The 23,853-nt window shown below is 36.8% G+C and overlaps 1 protein-coding gene across 1 annotated transcript in view; it reads right to left on the bottom strand.

The window, feature by feature from the left end:
- LOC140159112 (uncharacterized) overlaps positions 1-23,853 on the bottom strand; it is a 63,479-nt gene that overhangs the window by 2,699 nt on the left and 36,927 nt on the right. Inside the window, exons 5-7 of the mRNA XM_072182464.1 lie at positions 23,534-23,743; positions 21,369-21,516; positions 13,766-13,952 (exon numbers count right to left, since the gene is read on the bottom strand). Of these exons, the coding sequence (XP_072038565.1) occupies positions 13,766-13,952; positions 21,369-21,516; positions 23,534-23,743 (545 nt within the window). The remainder of the gene's footprint in view (positions 1-13,765; positions 13,953-21,368; positions 21,517-23,533; positions 23,744-23,853) is intronic.

Here is a 23,853-nt window from a genome sequence, read left to right as displayed (position 1 = left end):
AGTGTTTGTGTTGAAAACTTACACAAATGAACAATTTTGGGGAGCTGTGCATTATCCTTTGCATTATCATTTGCTTACTCACCAACTTACTCCTCAAAAGATGAAGAGTAAGTTGTTGATTAAATAACAATAGTTGCAGAGTAATACTAGTCTAGTAACTTACACAGATACACAAGATACTTGCCAATTTACTCCTCAAAAGATGAAGAGTAAGTTACTAAGTAAATAACAATAGTCCTCTCTAGTCTAGTAACTTACACCGATTTGGAAGTCACAAAATGTGAGATACTCCCCAACTTACTAGACTAGTAGCTTACTCCGGAGTTATGCGGATTGGTTGCACTCAGCGGAGGGATTATGAATTTCAAATGGGGGTTACCTGAATGCAGTGAATGGGTGACTCCATTTGAAATCTACTCCCCCTGTGTGGGATATTTAGAGCATGATACCACAAGGTGTGTATGGATTTCAACTGGAATAGTCCATTTTTACATTTGACTTGCTACAAAGCAAAACATGCACAATTTACAGGCCTATTGCCAATCTACATGTACAAGATTGAATCTTGTCTTGTTGTGCTTCATGTGCACGATATATCCGGGTGATATATGTGACGTAAAAACATTATTAACATGATGCACTTTGCACATGTGCAATGCACAACAACTGTAATATATCTCAAAATCTGAACCAAAAAATCACTTAAAACATGGTACTTACAGAAACTGACGAAATCACTCAAGGGTTGCAATACATTTATCCCATATCACTTTAGCACATAAAGCGTGTTTATATACATGTAAAACTGACCCTATGGTTTTAATCTCTAAGCTGGCAAAATAACAAAGTGAAGACAAGAGTCATTTCATATCTCACTCTCACACATGAACAAGTCATTCTTGGATCATAACTTTATAGCATCATATAAACAAAACACCTGCCGACCAGTCATCATAAACAAGTAAATTACAACGGATAAGATGTCAGCATGTAAATCTACACAGGATAAAACAAGAAAAGTTAACAAAATAAAAAAAAAACTCTTATAAGTTTTTATAAAAACCTGTCCACCAACCTTATGACTCAGTTTTTCACCATGAATGAGGCATTTTCTTCACACGTATTGAAGGAAACATAAATTTTATAGCCGTATATGTTTACCAGTACTATCTATATCCATGTCGCAACGTCTTATCTCCGACAAACGAGAAAAAATAACTTGATGTATGGAAGAAATTGAGCTCAAGTCAAAAGTAGGCCACTGTCAATGTCCGCCAAGCAAACAGAACGTGTGATAGACAGGTAAAGGCAGTTGAAGTTTTATTTTTTCAGAGACTAATTTAAGAAGTATAGGAAATAGACTCATCTGCAGTGACCTCTTCTAGTTCTTTCTCGTAAACTTAAACAACCGATTCATTTTCGGTAAGATAAATTTTCGTGGAAGTTTGTAGAAATTAATTTGATCAAAGTACCTTTTCTATAGTTAAGAAGGACCCAGGATATGTAGATGTCACAGATGCATATCAAGTATTTATATCCTTTAAATAATCAAATACACTTATCTACAATATATAACTTTCAAAATTAATTTATCGCTGTAAAAATAGGTGTTCTTTTACTATTGAACAAGCAAACATTAACAGAAGATCAGCTGAGGCCTAGCCATATATACAGGATATATAAAGCCATGTGGCAGAGGCTAACCAGAGGAAATATTAAATGGACAATGTTCATGGGACGGGAGGTCACACGACATGAATCGATGTCTTACGGAGATAGGGCCCATTAAAGACATATTGAATTCATTGTACAGGATTTGAACGTAGATTGATGATCCGGAATGATGACATGATAGGATGGGATAATACTATGACAATGACGTTCGGGGATTTTTGAAGTCTTAGACTTGAGGTCAGGATTATGATGATGAATGAATTCTTATGTTGTTATGCTATATCTTGGAGTTTGGAGGCACAATAAGTAGAGTGTTAGCTAACCACCTGTGCACCCGTCGTTTTGGACGGGCAGTTTGCTCCTGGGACAGGCAAAAAATGGCTGTGACAGACCTATGCTAAAATAAAAAAGAATGCTTGAGTAAGTTTTGTGAACTCAAAACAATACCAGACTAATAAATTAAGGCTATATAGTAATAGCTATTTGAACTGACTGAACCCCCAGAAGGGGCAGAGGTCTGGTTTATGTTTTCAGGTCAGCTTTTGGACAGGCAGTTTTAGTGAAAATGATGGGCATGCACTTGTCACATCCTAGCTAAGACCCTGACAATGGACTATTCCAGTTGAAATCCATACACCCCCTATGGAAGACATGTCCTTAATCTCCCACAAAGGGAAAATAGATTTCAAATGGAGTTACCCATTCAGGTAACCCTATTTGAATTTCACACTCCTTGTGTGAAATATTGAGGCCATGTCTCCCATGTATGTATGGATTTCAACTGGAATAGCCCAATAAGTGATTTACAAAACTTCAGAACACCCTTAACCCTCATCAAGATTCTCAGTGACCTTTGGGCTTTTTTGGACGGACAAACTAAGGTTTCAAGTGCGATTCAGGCCCTCAGGTCTGAGAATCTACAGGCATTCATTAACTGTTATGGGCCCAAACTCAAATGTAAAATTGATGCATATAAACATGAGTATGTTTAACTATTGAAGATTTGAATGTTACACTGGTCCACATTTTTTGACACTTTCTTAGACTTCAATGTTGATGCCCTTATGCATAAAATCCATATTAAAGGAGTATTTCGTGATCCTAGCATCCTCTATTTATGTCATTTTTCATTAGATATCCACGAAAAAAACCTGTTCCCAAAATTTCAGTTGATTCCGATTTTGCGTTCGCGAGTTATGCATGATTATGTGTATTACACTGCTCCATAGACAATGCGTTGTAATTTCGTTCTGGTGCATCGGAACGAAATTCAAATTTCACGATATCTCTGCTAAACAAATTAATCTGCAAGAAATATTTTGTACATAAACATTATGTAGCCAGAGGTTTCCACACTGCAAAAAGTGTGTTTAGGAATTAAACACTTTTCTAAACACTATCTTGCACCATGTTTTTAAACATGTTTAAATGCTACACATGTTTAGGAATTTGATGGGCTGTGTTTAGGAAATTTGACATTGGTGTTTAGGAATCAAACATGTTTAGAAACGTGGTGCAAGAAAAGTGTTTTATTCCTAAAACCAATGTCAAATTCCAAAACATCATGTGTTAAATTCCTAAACACATACCCATCAAATTCCTAAACATGTGTAGCATTTAAACATGTTTAAAAACATGGTGCAAGATAGTGTTTAGAAAAGTGTTTAATTCCTAAACACACTTTTTGCAGTGCGCTGTCTGCACACCCCCATCACGTCAAGTGCCCCTAGATGGAGCGGTTAGTAGCTATATATCAGGGCTGGCTGCCACTATAGGGTTTAGGAATCAAGCATGTTTAGAATGTGGTGCAAGAAAAGTGTTTAATTCCTAAACACGCTTTTTGCAGTGCAGTGATATAAAAATCTCAACTTTTTTTGAGAAAAGTGGGGGGATGAGGCTGTGGATCACGAAATGCCCTTTTAAATAACACAAAAAACAATCAAAATGTCCCATTTTCATCTGTCAAATAAATTTCTATTGGCTCAATGATAACCAGGAAAATGCAAAACAGATAAATATATGAATACAATTGAAGCACAACTTTTGTTTTCAAAGTTTAATTTTATAAGAAGTAAGAAATTGACCTTTTCGGTAAATCCCACAAGCCTTTGCGAGTACACCTGAGATGCCGTTACGCTGACTTGCAATTGGCAGTAACGATGTTCGCTAAACGATGTGCGCATCGGCTTGACGCGTACTGACATCAAGTGACGACATTTCAGTGTACTCGCAATTATGGGATTTACCGAAAAGGTCATTTCTGAATGAAAGAGAAAGTCAAACTTATGAAATATTTTTCTGTTTAACAACTTGTAGTAAACAAGTGAATCACAACATGATTCATAAAATAAAAATAGACTAACCCTATAGAAAAAGGTGGATTGAGAGTTGAAAACAAAATCAAAACAACAAACTGCTTAGAAATTGTGAGAAATATTGCAAATTCAAAGTATACAATGGTGTATAACCAGGGGATGCAAGTTGCCCCTTCTGACTCAAAATACAGGGACAATATTGCCAAAAGTTTTGATGCACATCTTCCTTTTGCATGGTTTTAGGCACAACTTGAATGTCTTCATTTTGGCCAGCAAGATGATTCCCCTCTTGGAAATATTTGCCAGTATGCCACTGAAAGCATGTACACTGATTTTGCAACTTCAATTACTTAAAGTAAAAAAGTGTTTCAGGGCATTTTGCTGGAAACCCTAGCAATATGTGACCGTACAGCACGAATGAGCAGTAAATGTCCTCAATTGTATTCTGAGTTACAGTGTAAAATGGGCATGAAGGTCATATTAATAGGGATTTCAGTTTGGTGCTACGTGTATCTCATTAAATGAGGTACACGTAGCACCAAATTGAGGTACCTATGAATACGACCTTCATGCCCATTTTACCCTGTAACTCAGAATACAATTGAGGACATTTACGGCTCATTCGTGCTGTACGGTCACATATGTCTTCACCTTCATCAGACATACAAAAAGTAAATGAGATCCAAAGTTAATATCCAAGTAAGACATACACCCCGCTTACACAGGGCAAGTGGCAGCGCCCAGTCAGAACTCTTGCTCCCCACCCCGTAGCCTCCCAGAAAAAACCAAAATTTGTTGATTTTGCCCCCCCCTGAAATTCACTTTTCCCCTAATGCCCCTCGAAAAATTTCCTAGCGCTGCCACTGCACAGAGCCTTAAGTCAACTTTAGTCGAATTTGAAATTCGAAGTTTATGTTATTATTTAAGGCATGAGCAAGTGATGGCGTAAAAGTCAAATTCACAATTTGTTTTTGAGTCGACTACCATGTAAACGTCCTGTCATCAAACATTTTATGCTAATCCTTAATCGCAATCTGAATTTAATGTCACAATTGAAGTCGACTTCTCTCTGTGTAAATGGGGTCATAGGCATATATTTTAACATCTAAAAATATGGCTTTTACTAGGTTTATAGGCCTATGTAGAACTTTTTTTAAAGCTTTTAATCTAGCTTAATCTGCAAGTTCATGCTTAGGGAATTATGATTGTAGGTTTTATACAATTTTTCGACCGATAAAGCTGCCAGCAGTTTCATCCTTTTCATAGTAGGTAACCGTAAATGAACTGTAGATACGATTGATATGGACGTGCTGGGAGAACTACGGAAAAACACTCCAAAGTGGAGTTTCCAAGTCTGGAAGTTGAATAGAACTCCAGGTTCTATTTTTGGCATATTTGGCACTGATTCTAACATATTCAAAGCCAAAAAGTTGTTGGCAGATTCGTTGAAAATCAAATTGGTGAAGTAGTGTCAGTCTTGAGTGTAGACTGAATGTGAAGGAAATGTCAACCCAATTACTACTTTGCAGTTGGAGGTTAGGAAAGAAATCCAGGCTATGCTTACAAAAAACGCACCCAGGGTGATGCTAGGTGGGTCAACTGTTTTAGAAAGTTGTGTCGGAACTTTTTCATAAACTATTGAAGGATTTGATAAGACTGTTTTCATGGCACCTTGTGGCGACTAAGATAGAGATTGAAGTTCCGAATTACTCATGTTGAAACATGTATTGTACTGAAACTGAATTAGATTCCAATGACTGATGAAGATTATTATTTCTTTTTTGAAAAGATGGATTTAGTTCAAATCAAGCACAAATAAATTCAACAGGCAGAGGGGTACACTCAACTTGGGAAGTGACAGTGATGTGCATACAGCACTTCAAGAGTTTTTCAGTGAGATTTTTAGCACACAAAGGGGTCAGTGATGGTTGAAAAAACTCTGCAAAATAACAGTAAAATAAAAAATTAGGTTTTTAGTTCTTGAGAGACAGTTAAAACAAGGGGGTCAAATAATGTGGCCACGCATCCACATCACCAATTAGAATTATGCAACAATGGGTGCAACCACAGACCATAGAAAGAAGAGTCTGTGGTGCAACTCTCCTTGAAATACTTCTCACAGCACTATCTTTCCAAATCACTTTATATTATCAGAAACTTGTTTCACCTTTGTCAAGCAAGTTTCTCATAGATTGAAACAGGGAAATAAAAGGCAAACTGTCACTTTCACTTGTCAATTTAAGGCAACTTTTCTGCTAGTGTCAACAGGAAACAGTTCTCAGCATGAGTAGCAAGAAGGAAAAAATCATCATACATGGGGAGATCTACATGATGTTACAAATCTGGATCACTCCAGTTCTTTTTGCACATTTGAACAATCCTTCAAGTCTCAATGAATGTACATGGGCAGTGCTAAGACCTGACCTGATTCCATTCAGGACCTAGAACACATTTTTACAAATCAATAGCTACCATCAAGGGCAGATTCAGGGGGCCTGGGGTCTGTCTCCCCTTCCTTGAAAAATAATGGGGACAAATTGACAAATGTTTAGGTGATTTTGAAAAAAATGTGCAAATTATTTCTATTCCAAGGGGGTAGGCCTACCCCTCAGGCTTCCACAGGATGGACAATAGAGTCCCACTTGGCCATTTTCATGAGTGACACCCATTGAAATTACCTGGTTCCACTCTAGATCCTTCAAGCAGGGTTATGGAGCATTCCCACAATCTTGAGGCTTTCCCCAGTCAAAATAGGAAATAGGGGACATTGCCAATACTTTTGGAAAAACACACTTTTAGACATCCTTTTGGATTTTGCCCCCCCCCCCTGTATGTCACCCCTGCAATATCAGTTTCCTTCTAGTAACCCCTTTATGTAACACACATAGGGATTCCATACTTTTAAATCAACATTTGTTACTGCGTAATTTTATCCACATTAAGTCTAGGTGAATCAGGATTCGGAAGTGCCACATACACATCCCCAGGTCAGCAGCAATGGCTCATTCTGTTTCATTTTTTGAAAGAAAAAGTTTCTGAATGAGAGTCTAAAAGCTCGACATTGCTTGACTTCCTGTTATCACTTTCATTGGTAAACCATTGTTTTAATACAAGCCATTTATGTCATACAATATCTATATGGTGCCTTTGTGCACATACCAATCAGGCATATCCAGGGCATTTTCAGAGGGGGCAAGAGGAAAAGGCAACTTTTAAGGGGGGGGGGATGATGGGTGAAAAAAGCATAAAATCTTAAATATCAGGGCGGCTAGCACCCCACAGTAGAACAAGAGCGGGGAAAGACTTTCCACAGGACAGCAGCTGCCCCCTTTGCCCCACTGGCTATGTGACCAATGACTTGAATCTAATACTCTTGTTTGCTATTTTATACACCACCACGGACAACAGATGACTTTATAAACACAATTAAACATCATGCTCTTCACTATCATCTGTAATTATATTGGCATATATTGCGACCAGCCTTTAAACTAAATGAATTATATGCCCAGCATCACCTTTTATGCCTATCTTATAGGTGAATACTGAACAAAGTAATAGCTAGGGATTCCAGAATCATTCTTCCATCTTCATCATTTTTGGGTGCATCATCCCAAGACTTTCATCATCTAGGCCTACCTACTACATCCACATCCTCACTCAGAAAGGTTTGCCTTGCTGAACCATGTAAGAATGGGGATATGATGACAGAATCTTGATTCCATATTTCAACACAAAGTGAATACAAAATAATACAAAGATACATAAAAAATGCTGACAAAAGTAGGGTAAACATATGTAAGTATAAAGGTATTACATAAAATGCCACAATTATAAAGGTATTGTTAAATCATAATCTTTTAAAAGTCTTTGGTTAAAACCACATATCCGAAAGTACCTTGAAACACCATTCACCATGTGCCCCCAAAGACCCAATTTGGGTCAGCAGCTCATGATCAGGATGACTTGTATTTACCCCAAGATCATTGCACACATTTGGGCTATTCCAGTTGAAATCCATACACCCCCTGTGGAAGACATGACCTTAATCTTCCACACAGAGGGTGTAGATTTCAAACAGTCATACATTCAGGGAACCCCATTTGAAATTCACACTCCCTGTGTGGAAGATTAAGGTCATGTTTTCCATAGGGGTGTATGGATTTCAATTGGAATAGCCCATTGCTTCGCATAAACTCACTAAGGAACCTAAGCAATAAGAAAAACACACAGAGCGAGTTCAAAAGCGGGTTGTCATTATAACCAGGGGCTGGCTCTCAAAAATGTTGGAAATCTGCAATTTCCCACCCTGGGGGCTAACAAAAACGGCACCTTCTTAATGTTATGTGTGCTGTCACCGTACCATAAACAATGAGCGCGATAATATCAGAACATATGTGTCACTTGTATGATGATAGTGGAGCAGAGAGTTGAGTGTCCCCTGGTATTTATGTCTTGGGAGGGCCCACTGAACAAGATCAAGCCCAGGCCCTAAGCAATTAATGCAACATATATCAACATCGTGGGCAGTGAGTGGTCCTTGATGATTTATCCCTAAGAGGGACAAATGATTCAAACCCAGGCCCTAAGCGATACAAACATAAATCACCACTTATTCATGTCAATGTGTCAGTTTTAGAGGAGGGACAATCCCTGGACACGCCCTCTTGGGAAGATCATAACATGGGTCAGGCACAGGTTAGGCCCCAAGCAAACTTTTAAGCTTATAATAAATCAATTTACACAATTTACCTAAGATGCGGTTGATAAAGCTTCCCTCCGATACTCAACAGAGGGTACGGTTTCTTTAATACCAACACCACAAGTTTATCCATGCATGGTTCTTCCAGGGCCCGACAGCAACTTAGGCACCTTGGCCTCTCCATTACTTCTCCAGATGGGTCTGTTGCCATATTCTTATCGCCAAGTTATCTTGAAATAATTTTGTCAAACTCAACCACTGATACAGTCACCGTTGTCTTGCATTTATCATAAACACATGACTTGTTCACATGACGCAAGTTGTATGTACATCAGTAGAAATAAACAAGGTATCAGAAATTGACGTAAACATCAATGTTGCTTCAAGCTGTTTTCAAGATGCAATCGGCCGTAGCCAACGGTATTCCAGACAAACATCTTCAAATTAAGCTCCAGTTTCCTGCAATCTGACACCTTTTGGTATTGAACCAAATCAGAAGATAACCACCCAACCCAATACACAGACCGATGTGGCGTCCAAGATTCTACAACTATTCCTATCCTCCTGACACACCGTGGCACATGTATAGAACCAGCGTATATACCTTGGGTTAAAAGTTTTCACTATACGCACGTCGCCAAGTAACCTTTTCTTCGTAAAACTCTCTCTTTCCTTTTTTCAACTATTTCCAGATCTTCTCTATGCCTCAGGTGCATAGGGGATAAATAACAAATATGTAAAAAGCTAAACTAAAAATGTGCCGGAATGTCACAGTCCTTGTAGCATGGCAAAAAGTCTCCATGTTTTCCTGACTTGGGATTTCCCTTTGCTCTGAGGTTGGACAATCATACTCAATGACTCATACAAATTGATGAATTGCTATATAGTTTTTTTCTTCACTTCTTGTTGCTTCACTAAAAAAAAGAAAAAAATGTTTCAGTTTTGAGATACAAGATAAGTGTTTCTAGTTTTTATCCTCTTGAAGTATAGTCATCCACGTTAAAGAACTTTTCACTTTTGTGAAATGAATGTAGTACCGATATCCAGGATGGGAGGTATAAAGTGAATTGGAAATGAATAATTTTGTGAATGGAAATACTTTAAACGATCACTCATGTTGAAATTGAAACAAAATTATCATTTTGTGTTCTAGGAAAAAGTTATGAACTTCAGATTCAGATAATCGAGCACTTTCCTGGTTTCAACAGGAGATTGACATGATGCCTTAGTCATATAAACATCACCTTTAACATGCATATATATGTGAAAATGAATAGACACCACTTCAAAGTCAATTTGCAACAAAGTGCAACAAAACGAGGTGCAAACAAAGTGCAACAAAACTAGGCTGGTTTTTAGTCAATTCAGAAAATATGATAATAAGTTTATTATAGAGATCTGGTGAGCCAGATGTGGCTCTGATAACATCAGAACTGTGGTCCATCAGGTATGGCTCTGCCCTCTTCAGGATCAGGACTCTGACCCATCAAGCTCCATCAGCTGTGGCTCTGAATATACATGAGAAATGTGGCCCATTAGGTGTGGCTTTGACTTCATCAGGACTGTGGCCCATTAGATGTTTTTGCTGAGGGGAATTGAGAGCGAAGTTCATTCCAAGGGGGTAGCCAAAATCTGAAAATTTGACAACAATTTGACAATATCTGTCCAAAATAGTGGAATTTTTTTGGTGATTTGTTTTGACCAGGGGAAGGGGCAACTGGAGGAAAGTTGTCTCCACACATTAGATGAGTACTGTTACATTGAGAAGTTAGACTCTCTAAGTACACTTCTAAAAGTACTTTTTAGGTATAATAATATCTAGAGAAATTGCCTGCTATATACTTGCAACACATGACATTGTATAAACATTGCATTTGTTTTGGTTTCTGTTTTCTCAATGGTCATATGAATCTGTAACAAAATAGTAACACAACTAAAGTATGCATTTGAATAATACACTGTCCTTGCTTTGGTTTCTCTAATTTCAGTATGTATTCTTGCAAATGTGGAAAACTGGAAAAGTTTCAGCTTCAAAAAACAATACTATTCAAGGTCAAGTTAAGTTCCAATAATTCATATACATCAACAAATTCACAATGGACCAAAATCTGGACCATGGGGTACACTACTGATTATAGTTTCTCATAGACATGTATTCTTGCAAATGTGGAAAACTGTAAAACTTTCAGCTTCACAAAACAACATTACTCATATTTAGGTCAAATAAGTACAGATAATTCAAATACCTCAAAAAAGTCACAATGGACCAACATCTGGATCATGGGGTACACCACTGATTATAGTTTCTCTATTTCATAGATACATATTCTTGCAAATGTGTAAAACTGGGAAACTTTCATCTTCACAAAACAATATTACTCTTATTTAGGTCAAGTAAGTTCAGATAATTCACATACTTCAAAAAAGCCATGCTGGACCCAAATCTGGACCATGAGGTACACCACTGATTATGGCCTTGGACCCAAACAGCAAAAAAGGGTAATGATTGTTACAACAAAGCATGAAGTTGGATGTTGGATGGAAACTAAGTTGTCTAAATGCTTGGATACAGAATATTGCACTTTGACTAACTTGATGGGGTACTGACAGGAAATGACTTGACGAGATTCACATCACTACGTACATGGAGTGATTTAAGGATTCAATCATGATGTTACACAGTGGTTCATCAGAAATTTAAAACGATGCACCCACACATTTTTATACTGAGTGGTGTATGTTGACGCGTTGAATGCCGAGTTGTTAATATCTGATGAACTACTGTGTAACTAACAAAATACAGCCTGAAGATGGTCGAATTCATATAATTATTTCATAACGAATGTCAGTTAGTTATTGTCACTCAGCATTACAAGCAGATCTATGATTTTTCTGTTGATATCAGCAATAAAACTACAGAATATAATGGCAATGTTTAGCTGCTTCCTCCAAAATTATTAATACAGCATGTAAGCGTGTAGGCTTATATATACACAAGATCCAGGCACAACAAAAATTTTTGCACTCATGCATAACCTGTATGCGCAGTTCCATTAACTTGTGTTCACATTATTGTAAAAGTGTGGATTCATCACTTTGTAAAGATACAGGAAGAGTTGTTGAATACAGAAGAGTATACTTTTGATAACTTGATGGGGTAGTGTCAAACAATTTACAAGACCTACATTAGTGCTATGTGATTATAACCATAACTCCACTAAGGCTTTTCACAGAGTAAGGATGGAAAGAAGGAAGGAAGGAAAAAGATGAAGAGAATGTTCATTTTCTGAGGTGTGGGTTTTGAACCTCCAATCCCTCGGATGCTAGACACACAAACGGCCATAGCGCGCCACGGGAGATTACCTTGGGCCAGCCAACTTTTCCATGCCCATTTGTGCTTTAATTTCCAGTTTGTGCTTTAGTTGACCAGAAAAAACACAAATCCACAGCATTATCATTTGGAATCAACAAAAGATAATTTCAACAATATATGGTCACTTTCTTTCTAGTTGGTACATGTATCTGAAATAGCATCAAGCAACCTGGTTTCTGGAAAACACAGTCTTGACTAAACAAAGAGCATGGAAGAGTTTTTAAACCATATTTTGATGTACTTAGGCTAAATTTAAAATTGATATAAAAGGTATGTTTTTTCATTGGATAAAATTATGTCAGTCATTCATTACACTACAATTTTTACTCCAAGACATCTTTGATTTCTTTAAAACAGTTTTTATTACAAAAAACTAAATCCTCCGGCCTTCTATAATGCACATACGCAAAAAAAAGATAGTAACCTTAATATGAACTTAACTCAACCAGGGACCACTAACACAAGGTAACACACACATCAGATAGATGCAACTGTCTGATGCATTATTAGATATGATAATAACATTATCAGCTTAAATTAAAATATACTACAGAAACCTTGTCAAAAATAGCAGAAAGGCACAAGTCATGATGAGTATGATCTCAGCACATCATACCAATGTCAACACCTATCATTGAACATGGAGTATCTCTTTTCGGGCCTTCTTTTGCACTTGTTGTAATTTTCACTGTAAAAGTAGGCCCTAACCCAAAGATCCATCACACAATTTCAAAGACCATATCAAGAACCACTGAACCATTACTAAGCATGTTTGTACTTATTAGCATCCATATTTCATATAGAATCTAATTTTAATGACAAAGAGCAATAATTTTTGAATTTTTACACAATTTTGTGAAACGTTTGGATATGTTGATGTCAGCAACTGCAGCAATTTGACATTAATAGAACAACATGTTGGCACCAGTTAGCTTACAGTAACAGCAGGTGCATGAAGAGTGCTAACACTCTGGTAGTGAATATCACTATAAGTAGGTTAATGCATGTTGCTGTTGGTTCCAACATGCAAACATGGTTACGATTCTGACATCAGGCCTAAAACGTTAGGGGCAAGCCGATATATTGATCACTCTACTGCCTTGCCCAAAGTGGCAAATCGCTTGGAGTTGACTTCAAGTCAAATCAGGTGGACATTGATGCTATGATGTATGGCACAGGACACAATTTTCGTCCAATGAACAAAGAACGGTAACACATGCTTTCAAAATTGCTATCATTAATATGGAAAACCTTGATTACATCACTCATCACATCAGGTGTTGAACTTTAAACATTATAGCCTTTACTTTGACTAAAATAAACTTTATAAAGTACATTCACATCATAGGCCATGTCAATAAAATCAAAAACGACAAAAATTTACAATGCAACAATAAGTACATACCGTATCCAAATAGTGGATGCATACCCAGCTATCATAAGTTTAGTCTTCCTAGCTGCTTCTTAAACTAAATATGTGTTATGTTAGGTGACAAGGATTCTTAAATAAATTTTTGACAAAAAATACTAATTTTAATGTCCGTAATTCATCAAATTTAATGCATGGCAGTGACATAAAATGTTGGATGGCAAGGATTTTAAAACTATATGTTTGATAAGAAATGAAAAATTTAATGTCCTGCAATTCATAAAATTTAATAAATTTCCATGACACATGATGATGAATGTTTCTATTCTTACCCGTGCTGTGATGATGGCGAGTGACATCCAAAACACCCTTTGATTTTCAATCCTTCAGTCTGGATAACCTCATCCTCTTTATAAGCTGCCATGGTGCGTTCAAGATGCGGCATGGCGTATTCCTTGATGTACTCGAGGATATCTAAGGACATCACAATAAGCTTCTCAGCTTCTTCATCTGAGAAACCTGAAAGGGGTAAAACGGTGAATAGCGGTCAGTAACTTTTAAAACTGAATCTATTCTTACATAATGAACCATTGTGACCATTGTGACATCGTAAATGGGCCTGTTGTGTCCAATACAATGTGGAACCAATAACGTTTATAATTTTTTTTTATTTTGTACAAATCTTTTTAATTTATACTAAAAATTGTTTAGGGTGCACAGTTTCAAAATTACAAAAATGTGAAGAAAAACAACAAGAAAACAATAACAACATCCGTTAAAATCGAAGTGGAAGAATTCAAAATGGGCTAAAAATACAAAAAAAGGTATATAGTCTTAAACATCATGGCAGCCAACATCCCGCAGGGGGTGCAAGAGGGGGAAAAACTTATCAAAGGGTGGGCAGCCCCACTCCCCGCCCCCAGCCACTCATATCAATTTGTAAGTGCTCTTTAGCAAAGTCATAGTTCATTGAATTTACAACAGTATAACAAAACAGGCGAAAATAGTAACTGTTTGCACAAGATTTGCAATTTAAAGAGAACTGGCCATTGCTCATTCTTGTGATGCTAGTGTATGGACAATATAAGTGTGCTTTATCATTTAATGACATAAAATTTGACATATATTGTAAGGAACACTTGAGGTTTTGACTTTTAAAACCTACATTTTGGTCAAAAAATGTGCTTGGATAGGTAGTTTTTAACAGATTTACCCCATTTGCCTTGCTACAACATTGAATTGCGTTATCTGTTGACCTAGTGACTAGCTTTCGTTTGATATAAAAAAATTCTGATTGGATGAAGGGAACACTTCTACAACAACCAATTACAGATTACCAATTACCAAATCCCACAGACCCACCACCTCAAAATTCTGAGGGAGCATACCCACCAAAAATTTATGACGTGCCCCCCCTCCCCGGGCATTACCCTCTTCTTATCCCTATGGTAGCATAAAAATACAGTAATTACGCCACTTATTGTTAATCCCTTTATCCATATTCGTAATCATGACTTTTCTAATTTTCCTCAATCATACATGTCTATAACCTTTCTGACCTTACACTGTCCCCATACAAATCCACTGGCTATTCCAGGTGAAATCCATCCTCCCTGTGGAAAACACATCCTTAATCTTCCACACATGGAGTGTGCATTTCAAATGGACTCACCTGAATGGACAACTCCATTTGAAATCTACACCCCCTGCATGGAAGCTTAAGTTTACATCTTCTGCAGGGGGTGTATGGATTTCAACTGGAACAGCATAATTGAAATGTGATAATTTACATTAAATGAAGTGTGAGAGAGGATTTCCAGTGCAGAAATGTTCGCTTATCAATATAACCAGTCACTGACAACCATATTACCCATTTGCATATCAAAATCCCCGTGTTACAAGAAATAATCTGAGTCGTCAATCTGTTTTTTATTTTTTTGCTTCTTCATTTTTAATGTAAAGCAAGAAATCCTGGCTCTAATAGTAGAGGTTATCAGAAGTTGAAATCTATGATTGCACTTCTGTGCTACCTGAACCCCAAGCTATGACGTTGTACACAATACCTCAGGCAATTTCAGTACCAGTCAACAAATTTCAAAATTTCGTCGGAATAAAGTAACATTGCAATCTAGTATAAACAAAAATTTCGTGCAATTACAAATCTATTGGCAGTAACAAATTGTCATTTTTTAGACTGTAACTATTATAGTCTATAGACTCTTGTAAATAAGGAGGCTGACTGGACTGACCATCTCCATGTAGATGAGTTACCAGCATTAGAAGGGACTGGTCTGTCACATAGAAGACATCGTACCCTTCCCAGAGTCCTTTGCAAAATGATACATCACCTCATTTCATTAAGTGACACTTTAATTACCTTATGCAGGTTCCCTTTGTTTTCATTTTGTGAATTAACTGGCTAAACATGGGTTGATATAGTCAAGAAATAAACATATTTTGCCACATATGGATGGATCTGTTCATTGAGGTACATTATGTCACTTTTGACCCATGTTGCACTAGACTGCAAATCAGTACTGAAAATTGAAATGGAAGAAATGCATTATGGGAAGTGTAAAATATCTTCTCTGGGTCTGTTGGCTATGCTGCAGGGAAGAGCATGCGACCACTTTAGTTTTTAATATAGCATTTTTGCCCTTTGTCTTATTCGACATGAGCTTACACACATGTCCTTAACAACATAGGATGCATGCGCGGGATGCGCATACTCCCGGGCAAAAACAATGAAAAACTGCCGGGATAATGTTTGGTATGATTTCACATGTCACCTCATCTCAGGGCTGTAGCAAGCAGGGCAGCTGGGAGGCCATGACTACTCCACTTTTTGAGAAAATTTGTTATGTTTTTCTTTATAGCTTTATTCCATTATGTTTTCAGTGTCTTAAAAATCAAAGCAGAAAGACCTGTGAAAAAATATATATTTGTAATCCTAATCTTTCACATGTTTCAACCAGCCAATAGCACAAGATGAACTTGAAGCACTCCCTATTGTGTTATTGACTGATTAAAAACAGGTGAAAAATTAGGATGACAAAATATATGACCAGTGATTTTGGTTGTTTCACTGGTCTTTCTGCTTCAATTTTTAAGGCACAGTCCACATAATGCTAATTTTGGTACATATTTGTATTTTGTACATTTTCAATCTTGCTAGAACTCTGCCTCATCTATTATAACAGACAACAAGAGGGGCAACTGCCTTCCCTGTGAGCCATCTTCCACTTTGGCACCCTGTGGGATACTGCCCATCATTTGTATTTTATTTTAAAAATAAAAATATTTGTAAGCATATTTTCCAAATTTTGCCCATTTTCATCAAATCTTGCACCTATCGAAAGTTGCTTTGACCATCCTCTAGAAAATCCTGGTTATACTACCAATGACATAGCACTACTTCTGGGCTCTGTTGCTTTAGTATATTATCCAGAGAGGTTGCGCCCTCAGCTTGGACTCGGGTGTTCATGCTACACTCTAAATTTCAAGGATTTAAAATAAATCCCAAGGGACTGTGATTAGGGACCAATCAAGTGCTAGATTTAAAATTAAATCTTTAAGATTTAAAATTAAATCTTTAAGATTTAAAATTCAAATCTATAAGATTAATTTTAAATCTAAAATTGATTGGTCCCTAACTACAGTCTTAAGGATTTATTTTTAAATCCTTGTAATTTAGAGTGTACGCGCTCGCGATTTGTGCTCACTAAGTCTGTGAGGGCCACAGGCTGCGGTTACCGATGACAAAGCATTGGGTAAACATTATTTGAATAATCAGAAAAGTGTGACTACTGATTCCCCTTTAAGCAAAACCACAGACATTCTGCTAAGTTTATAAGCTAACCGCCACCTTTATGAAGCTTAATCTTCCTCTCTAGCCAACATCTGGATTGATTTCATCCAATAAGAATACTATATTCAACCACTGTCATTGTGGTTGTCTTAATTTCCTCTCTTATCCCCAAAATAGAGAAGACAACTATACAAGTCTTGTAGAAGAAGGAAATATGCTTAGTTACATGCAGATTTATTGTACATTTGTTGTTCAAACAGGATTCAGGACGCCATACAGGTACTATAGATCAGTTATTACTTTTATGAGAAATCTACTTTTTTAAAGTAAAGTATTATGATTATTAGGATTAGTTATGTTCAATAAAGAATGCAATTTACAAAGCAATCACAAGTATGAACAAAAGAAGTTATAGTAAAGCCCATAATGAAATATTGACAAATAAGCATTGTAATGCCTGATTCATGCCTTTTTATCAATGTCAAATATTTGATGCAACAAGTATTCCTTATTCAATCTATTTTAAGTCATTTTATCTTCTAAAGAACATTGGATGACAAAAATCAATTACATTTGCTGCCAAATATCTGGGGAAAATACATTATCGATTTTACGTCAACAAACATTCATTAGAAAATGACTTGAAATAGAATGGAAAAAAGATTTGGTAATAAAAAACTTGTTGCATCAAATATTTGACATCAAATAAAAAGTATGAACTGGGCCTAAATTGTGGTTTGAATCTATAAAAACATTGTCCTGGAAAAGATCCAAAACTCGCATAAAAATGATTTGATTTTATCTGATTTATTTGGATATTTCAGGTAAATTAGGGTGTGCATACATTGAAGATGTTATAAATAAATAAGTGTCCTTGAAATAATTATAGTACATAGATACCATCTTTTCCTTTTTCAAAACAAGGGGAAACCAATTCCCACATACATGTATGCGACTGCCTTATAAACACAAAGTTTTCAGTTAAGAAGACATTTAAAATTTAGGCATAATATTAATATTGCGACAAGTGTATGTTAAAGTTCTCAGTTCAATATTCATTGCTCTATAGATCCCTGACACTATACTTTGTTTCACTTAAAGTTTGGTAGTTTGGTAGTAATGTTAGCGCTTTTCGGAGGATGCACAGCATCCGTGCCAACATGTATAGAAACTCGTCAGGATTAGGTTAGCATGCACAATTTGATACTGCCAGCGAAGCATGCACCATCACCACAAACTTGAGGTGAAAAATGTGTACCTAGCTAGCCAGGTAGGTCAGTGGTGTACCCAATGGAGCCTAGCCCCAGTCCCCAAGCCTTAGCCAGAAGGTGCACCCCAAAAAAACCCAATCCACAAAAGCTCTACCGGCACTTCTTTTTCAGTAAAAAACTTGAAAGCAACCCCTGCACCCCAATAAATCCTGGCTAAGGGCCTTCCCCCACCATACACACACACTGCCAGTCAGGGGATTGCAGATCAAGGAACCTTTTATTGTAGATCATTCAACCTTTTTTCAGCCACTAACCTTTTTTAGCCACTAGATTTTGATTGAAATGAAGTTATTTCCCTCAACAATCCTAGCTTTCCTTTTGATGGGAAATCACACCATACCTGCACTCTCACCCAACAAGCACAGCATTATTTTATTTTCAAATTCATGTATTCTTATTTAGGTTATGTGTACTTAATTTCAAGGTCACATAATCCACCTGTGGCACAAAATCATAACCTTCCTTAGTTCCAAAGTTCCTATACTGCCTAAAACTGAAGTTTCCTTCCCAAATACTGAAATGAAAGTAATTTTCTTATACAAATTTGACCTACAATAAAGACAAAAACACAATTTTAAATTTCCTATATATCCATGTGTAAATTGGCATAAATCATTTTAATTTCAACACAGGAAACAAATAGATAGAATCTCAAGTTCATGAAATATGTTCCAAGGTAGGGCTCCAAGTATTACCTAGTAGGCTTATTAATATTAGCTAATATTATTATCATTACCAACCGCAACCGGTACTGAACAAGGTGAAGATAAGCTTTTCCGCTTTTGTCACAAGAAAAAAAAAACATGTTGTCCTTGACTTTTTATTTTGAATAAGGTTGCTTTAGAGTTAGAGAACATCGGTAAACTTTTACTTCCAAAATTAATAGAGAATTACTATTGGTTGGTTATGAACAACCTTTATGAAGAGCTATGAAGAGCTCGGTGTGATCATACGGTATCTGCTGATAACAATTGATAGGCAAAAGTGATGCATACTGGGAACAAAAGAGCTCAGTTAGCAATCTTGGGGGACAAATTTGATAGCTTTTGAATCCTTTTCATTCCTCAGCATGCATCACATTTGCCTATCGATCACTATCAACAATATATCCTGTGGAAGAAAATCTTCCATGGTGTGACTGATCATTTTCATTCAATAACCACATAAACTTTTTAAGAGTCTGTGCAGTCATTGATGTGATCAAGGGTACAGATTGTTATCGAAACTGCCATCTAACCCTGTGTGTGATTCATAATTAACACTATCTAATTCTAATAAACTTTCACTAATCCTGATGATGCAGGGTTTATGCCTTAAATCCATTACCAAATATGTTGCTATATAATTAATAAGTTTAATTACAGGGCAGTAAATTTGAGGAAACAACGTACATGCAAATATTGAGGTTATTATTGTGAGTAAACCTGTCAAAGCAATCAAACCAAATGTTCTGTCTCACTCTAATTGGCTTGTATTAATTAGTTGACCTGGTCTAATTATTTCAGCTGTTGGTAATCAATTACTCATAAATATCATTCAGAATCTTGCGATGATTCAAAAGAAATTATAATGAATTAAGGCCAAAGACAACCCCGTAAGTTAATTATGTTACATAGCTAGTGGATAAACAAATTGAAATATGTTGTATACTGTAAGAAAATTGCCTTAGAGGTACGCTTGACTTCATATTTGTGGTGTGTGGCTATTCGCCGTAGAAGTGATGATGTATTAACAGGATTAATTGCAATAGCAATAGGTGAATACAATTTTGAATATATCGCCCTGCACTACAAGGAGGTTGCACTCATCACCTGTGTATGTCTGCAATCATTAAATGCAATACCGCTCTTTTCAAAGATACTAATCATTCTATAGAATTATGATCCAGGTCTTTATCCCTGTTCCTTGACATCTGTGGTTCAATGCATAGGTACCGTGTGAACATTGCAGTGCAGGGCGATATATTAAAAAATTGTATTCATCTATTGCTATACATACATACATACATACATAAACAACATTTAATAGGGCGCCTTTCCAACTTGATCAAAGCGCCGTAAAACAAAGCAATAACAAAAACAGAGTCAATATGATGGATAAAAATGAGACTTCAACACCTTCTTGAAACTAGGCAGTGTGCATGCCTCCCTGATGGTTCTTGGGAGGCTGTTCCAGAGCGTGGGTGCCGAAACATAAAATGATTTATCTCCAATGCGATTTTTCCCGACATGAGCGGTGAGAAGAGTAGTATCGGAAGAAGAACGTGTCATGGGTCCTGTAGCAGGTTTGAGTTTATGAGTGAGAAAGTTTGTGAGATAAACTGGTGCATTACCCTGAAGACATTTAAAACATACATGCATATCTTGAATTTGATGCGCTCCCGTATGGGCAGCCAGTGTAGAGTGTCCAGGAGAGGTGATGGGCTATCACGTCTGTCAGCACAGAAAATAAGTTTAGCGGCTTTGTTTAGGAGAGATTGTAAACGGTCCAGGTCCTTTGATTTGGCTCCATACAGGAGTGCATTGCCATAGTCCAGGCGTGAGAGAATGAGACAGTTATGGTAGTTAATTAGATTATTACATCACTTCTACAGCAAATTGTACACCCCTCAAGTTTGGTTTGGGTAGGAATGTTGTTCCAAGAATGTGGTTCCAAGTATTCATCTATTGCTAAATTTATACTAGTATTTATTTAGTTATAAATACTAGTGTTAAAACTAATATTTATTCTAGTTTTCCAAGAAATGTTGACCCATTTTAATACCTGAGGCTCAGAAATTGTAGAATAAATCAAAAGTAGAACATTTCCTAACAAGTAAAATTCTTAATAGTAATTTTTCTCTTTCATTATATTTACCTTGGTTCATAGCCCATGATGTCATCTCAGACATGGTAGTAGTTAGATTGGACAGTACGCAGCATGCTGCTCTAATAACCGGTGGTTGATAATGATGTTTCTCTATGGCCATGACCAGAACTTGTATGCCACTTTCTCTCACTGGTGCCTGTATGAAGTAATAACAGAGAGAATGAGAAGATGGTAGTAACATAAATAATTAGTAAGTTATTAGCGGTTTTGCCATCGGACAAGTTTAGAATTGTCAAGCTTTTGTTAGGACTAGCTCTGTTTTCTTCAGGACAAGTATAAGACATGTATGCCACCCCTTGCCTTATGATAGCTCTGTAAAGAGCCATTCACTAAAGACTGTCCCTTGTGACCAGTGAACAAGCAGACCTCGCCAATCTGCTAATGGTGGCTCTGAAAAGAGCCGTTCACTAAAGACCGCCACTTGTCAACAGAGAAAAATAACTAAGTGGTGGCTCTGAAAAGAGCCATTCACTGAAGATTTCCCCATGTGCACAGAATAGAATTATGTCATCTCAAGCACTGTACTTGACCAGCTGTCTAACATACCCTTATTAGCTGTCCAACATACCATACCCTAAGTATCTTTTCCTGTGAAAAAAGTACACCGAGGGTGAGTAAGTTCTCACAAACAAATATCCATTTGATTCTATCAAATATCCCATTCAAACAGTAGCAGGTGGTGGTGAAGAAAATACTGTATACAGTAACATTATCTAATCAAATTTCAACATAATTTTATGATTTTTCTCATGATTTAGCCCAAGAACCACTGGTCTAATACTAGACTTGTTTGTACTCATTTGAATCCATTTTTCATGTAGACATCAAATATGTTAATTATAATATGAAATTTTGATTTTTGTTAAAATTTTTATAAAGTCTTTTTCAAGTTTTCCAACACTCACATTACAAGGGTTATTATTATATAGCACACAGATGAAACAGGTGTTTTCTAAACAACTGTTTCTGATAGGGGAAAGATAGATTTGATATCACATTGGAGTTGCAGATTTGCTGTATCATTCTTTGCATTCTTTCAAAGAAGATTATCCTTTATTGACACATTGCATGTCCGTTTTAGCTTTTAAATCATAACCTTGGATCATGGCTATGTGCCCAATGCAGTATGTGCTACATGCAGACCGATAGCGATCACATTTATGGGACAAATTTGCCCAAAGAGGTCCAGATTTTTAAAGAAGAAAGTCACATATAGGGTCCACTGTTTTGAGTGAAAAGATTAAACAGACCCAGAAAATCCAGGGGTAGTTACGTTTAAAAAGTAGACGGATATTATAACAAAAAAAATTGTCCACTTTTTTTTAATTTGGTAGCTCTGTGCCCCAAAGACAAATCCTGGCTATGAGCTTGGCTGTGTATGGTGCATGGAGAATTGAAATCTAAAAAAAACAGAATCTACACATGGCAGCTGCTGCAATGACCCACTTCTGGTTCTGAGCAGTCATTGTGATCTCTGGGACATTTGATGAGACATCCCTTATGCAAGACATGTCCTTAATATCCCTCACAGGGGGTGTAGATTTCAATTTGAAATTTACACTCCCTATGTGGAAGATGAAGTTAATGTCTTCCATATGGGGGTGTATGGATTTAGATTTAGATGGAATAGCACAATCATGGAATATGTCTACCAGATTTCAACAAGAAGCATATATCCAGGGGTTCAATGCAATAAGGCTCTTCCATCTGCAATAGCTGCCAAGTGTCACATTTTTAGATGTGTACAATCACAGACACTAGAAAATATATAGAACTTGACAAATGTCTATAGGGCAGCTATTGCACTAAACCCCTTGATATATTTCAAAATCATAACAGTGGTAACCATCAAAGCTGACAGTTTCACATTTCCTGGTCAAAGTACTTCCTAAGATTGTTGATACCCAATACCGCTTCCTTCCTCCAATAGCTTTTATGTGGCCATGAGGAAACAATATTAGATGGCAACAAATGAAAGAAACACTTTGACCAGGAAAAATAAAAATGCCAACTACAGGAAATATCCAATGTTTTAGTTTGCTAGGGGATGAAGACTTTTGATAACATCCTCACAATGTTAAAGTGGAGTAACAGATGCAGATGCCACTGCATTGCCACTAACTGAACTTCTAGAAAACCATGTTTTTACATACCTTGAGAGTAGGTGTTGGTTTGAATTTTGCCATGGCTTCAAGTACTCTGCAACCATGCTCTTGAATCTGTACAATGTTGGAGTGAACGGCCATTGTTCCCATGATGGTAGCGGCGACCTTGAGGTCAATCATGATGGGGATGTCCTCTGGAAATTGCAGACCGAGTTTAGCTAGTAGTTTTACCCACAGGACATTATTCTCCACTGGTACCTGCATGGATTGAATGGATAAAGACAATGGTCAACAACATGGACAAATTGTAATGAGATGCAAAGTTTTCTGCTGATACTATCCTGGACAGAGATGTGGATAGAAAAATG

The sequence above is a fragment of the Amphiura filiformis genome, chromosome 8 (genome assembly GCF_039555335.1).
Source record: "Amphiura filiformis chromosome 8, Afil_fr2py, whole genome shotgun sequence".
In the NCBI taxonomy this organism is placed as follows: Eukaryota; Metazoa; Echinodermata; class Ophiuroidea; order Amphilepidida; family Amphiuridae; genus Amphiura; species Amphiura filiformis.
This window is presented reverse-complemented; position numbering and strand designations above follow the sequence as displayed.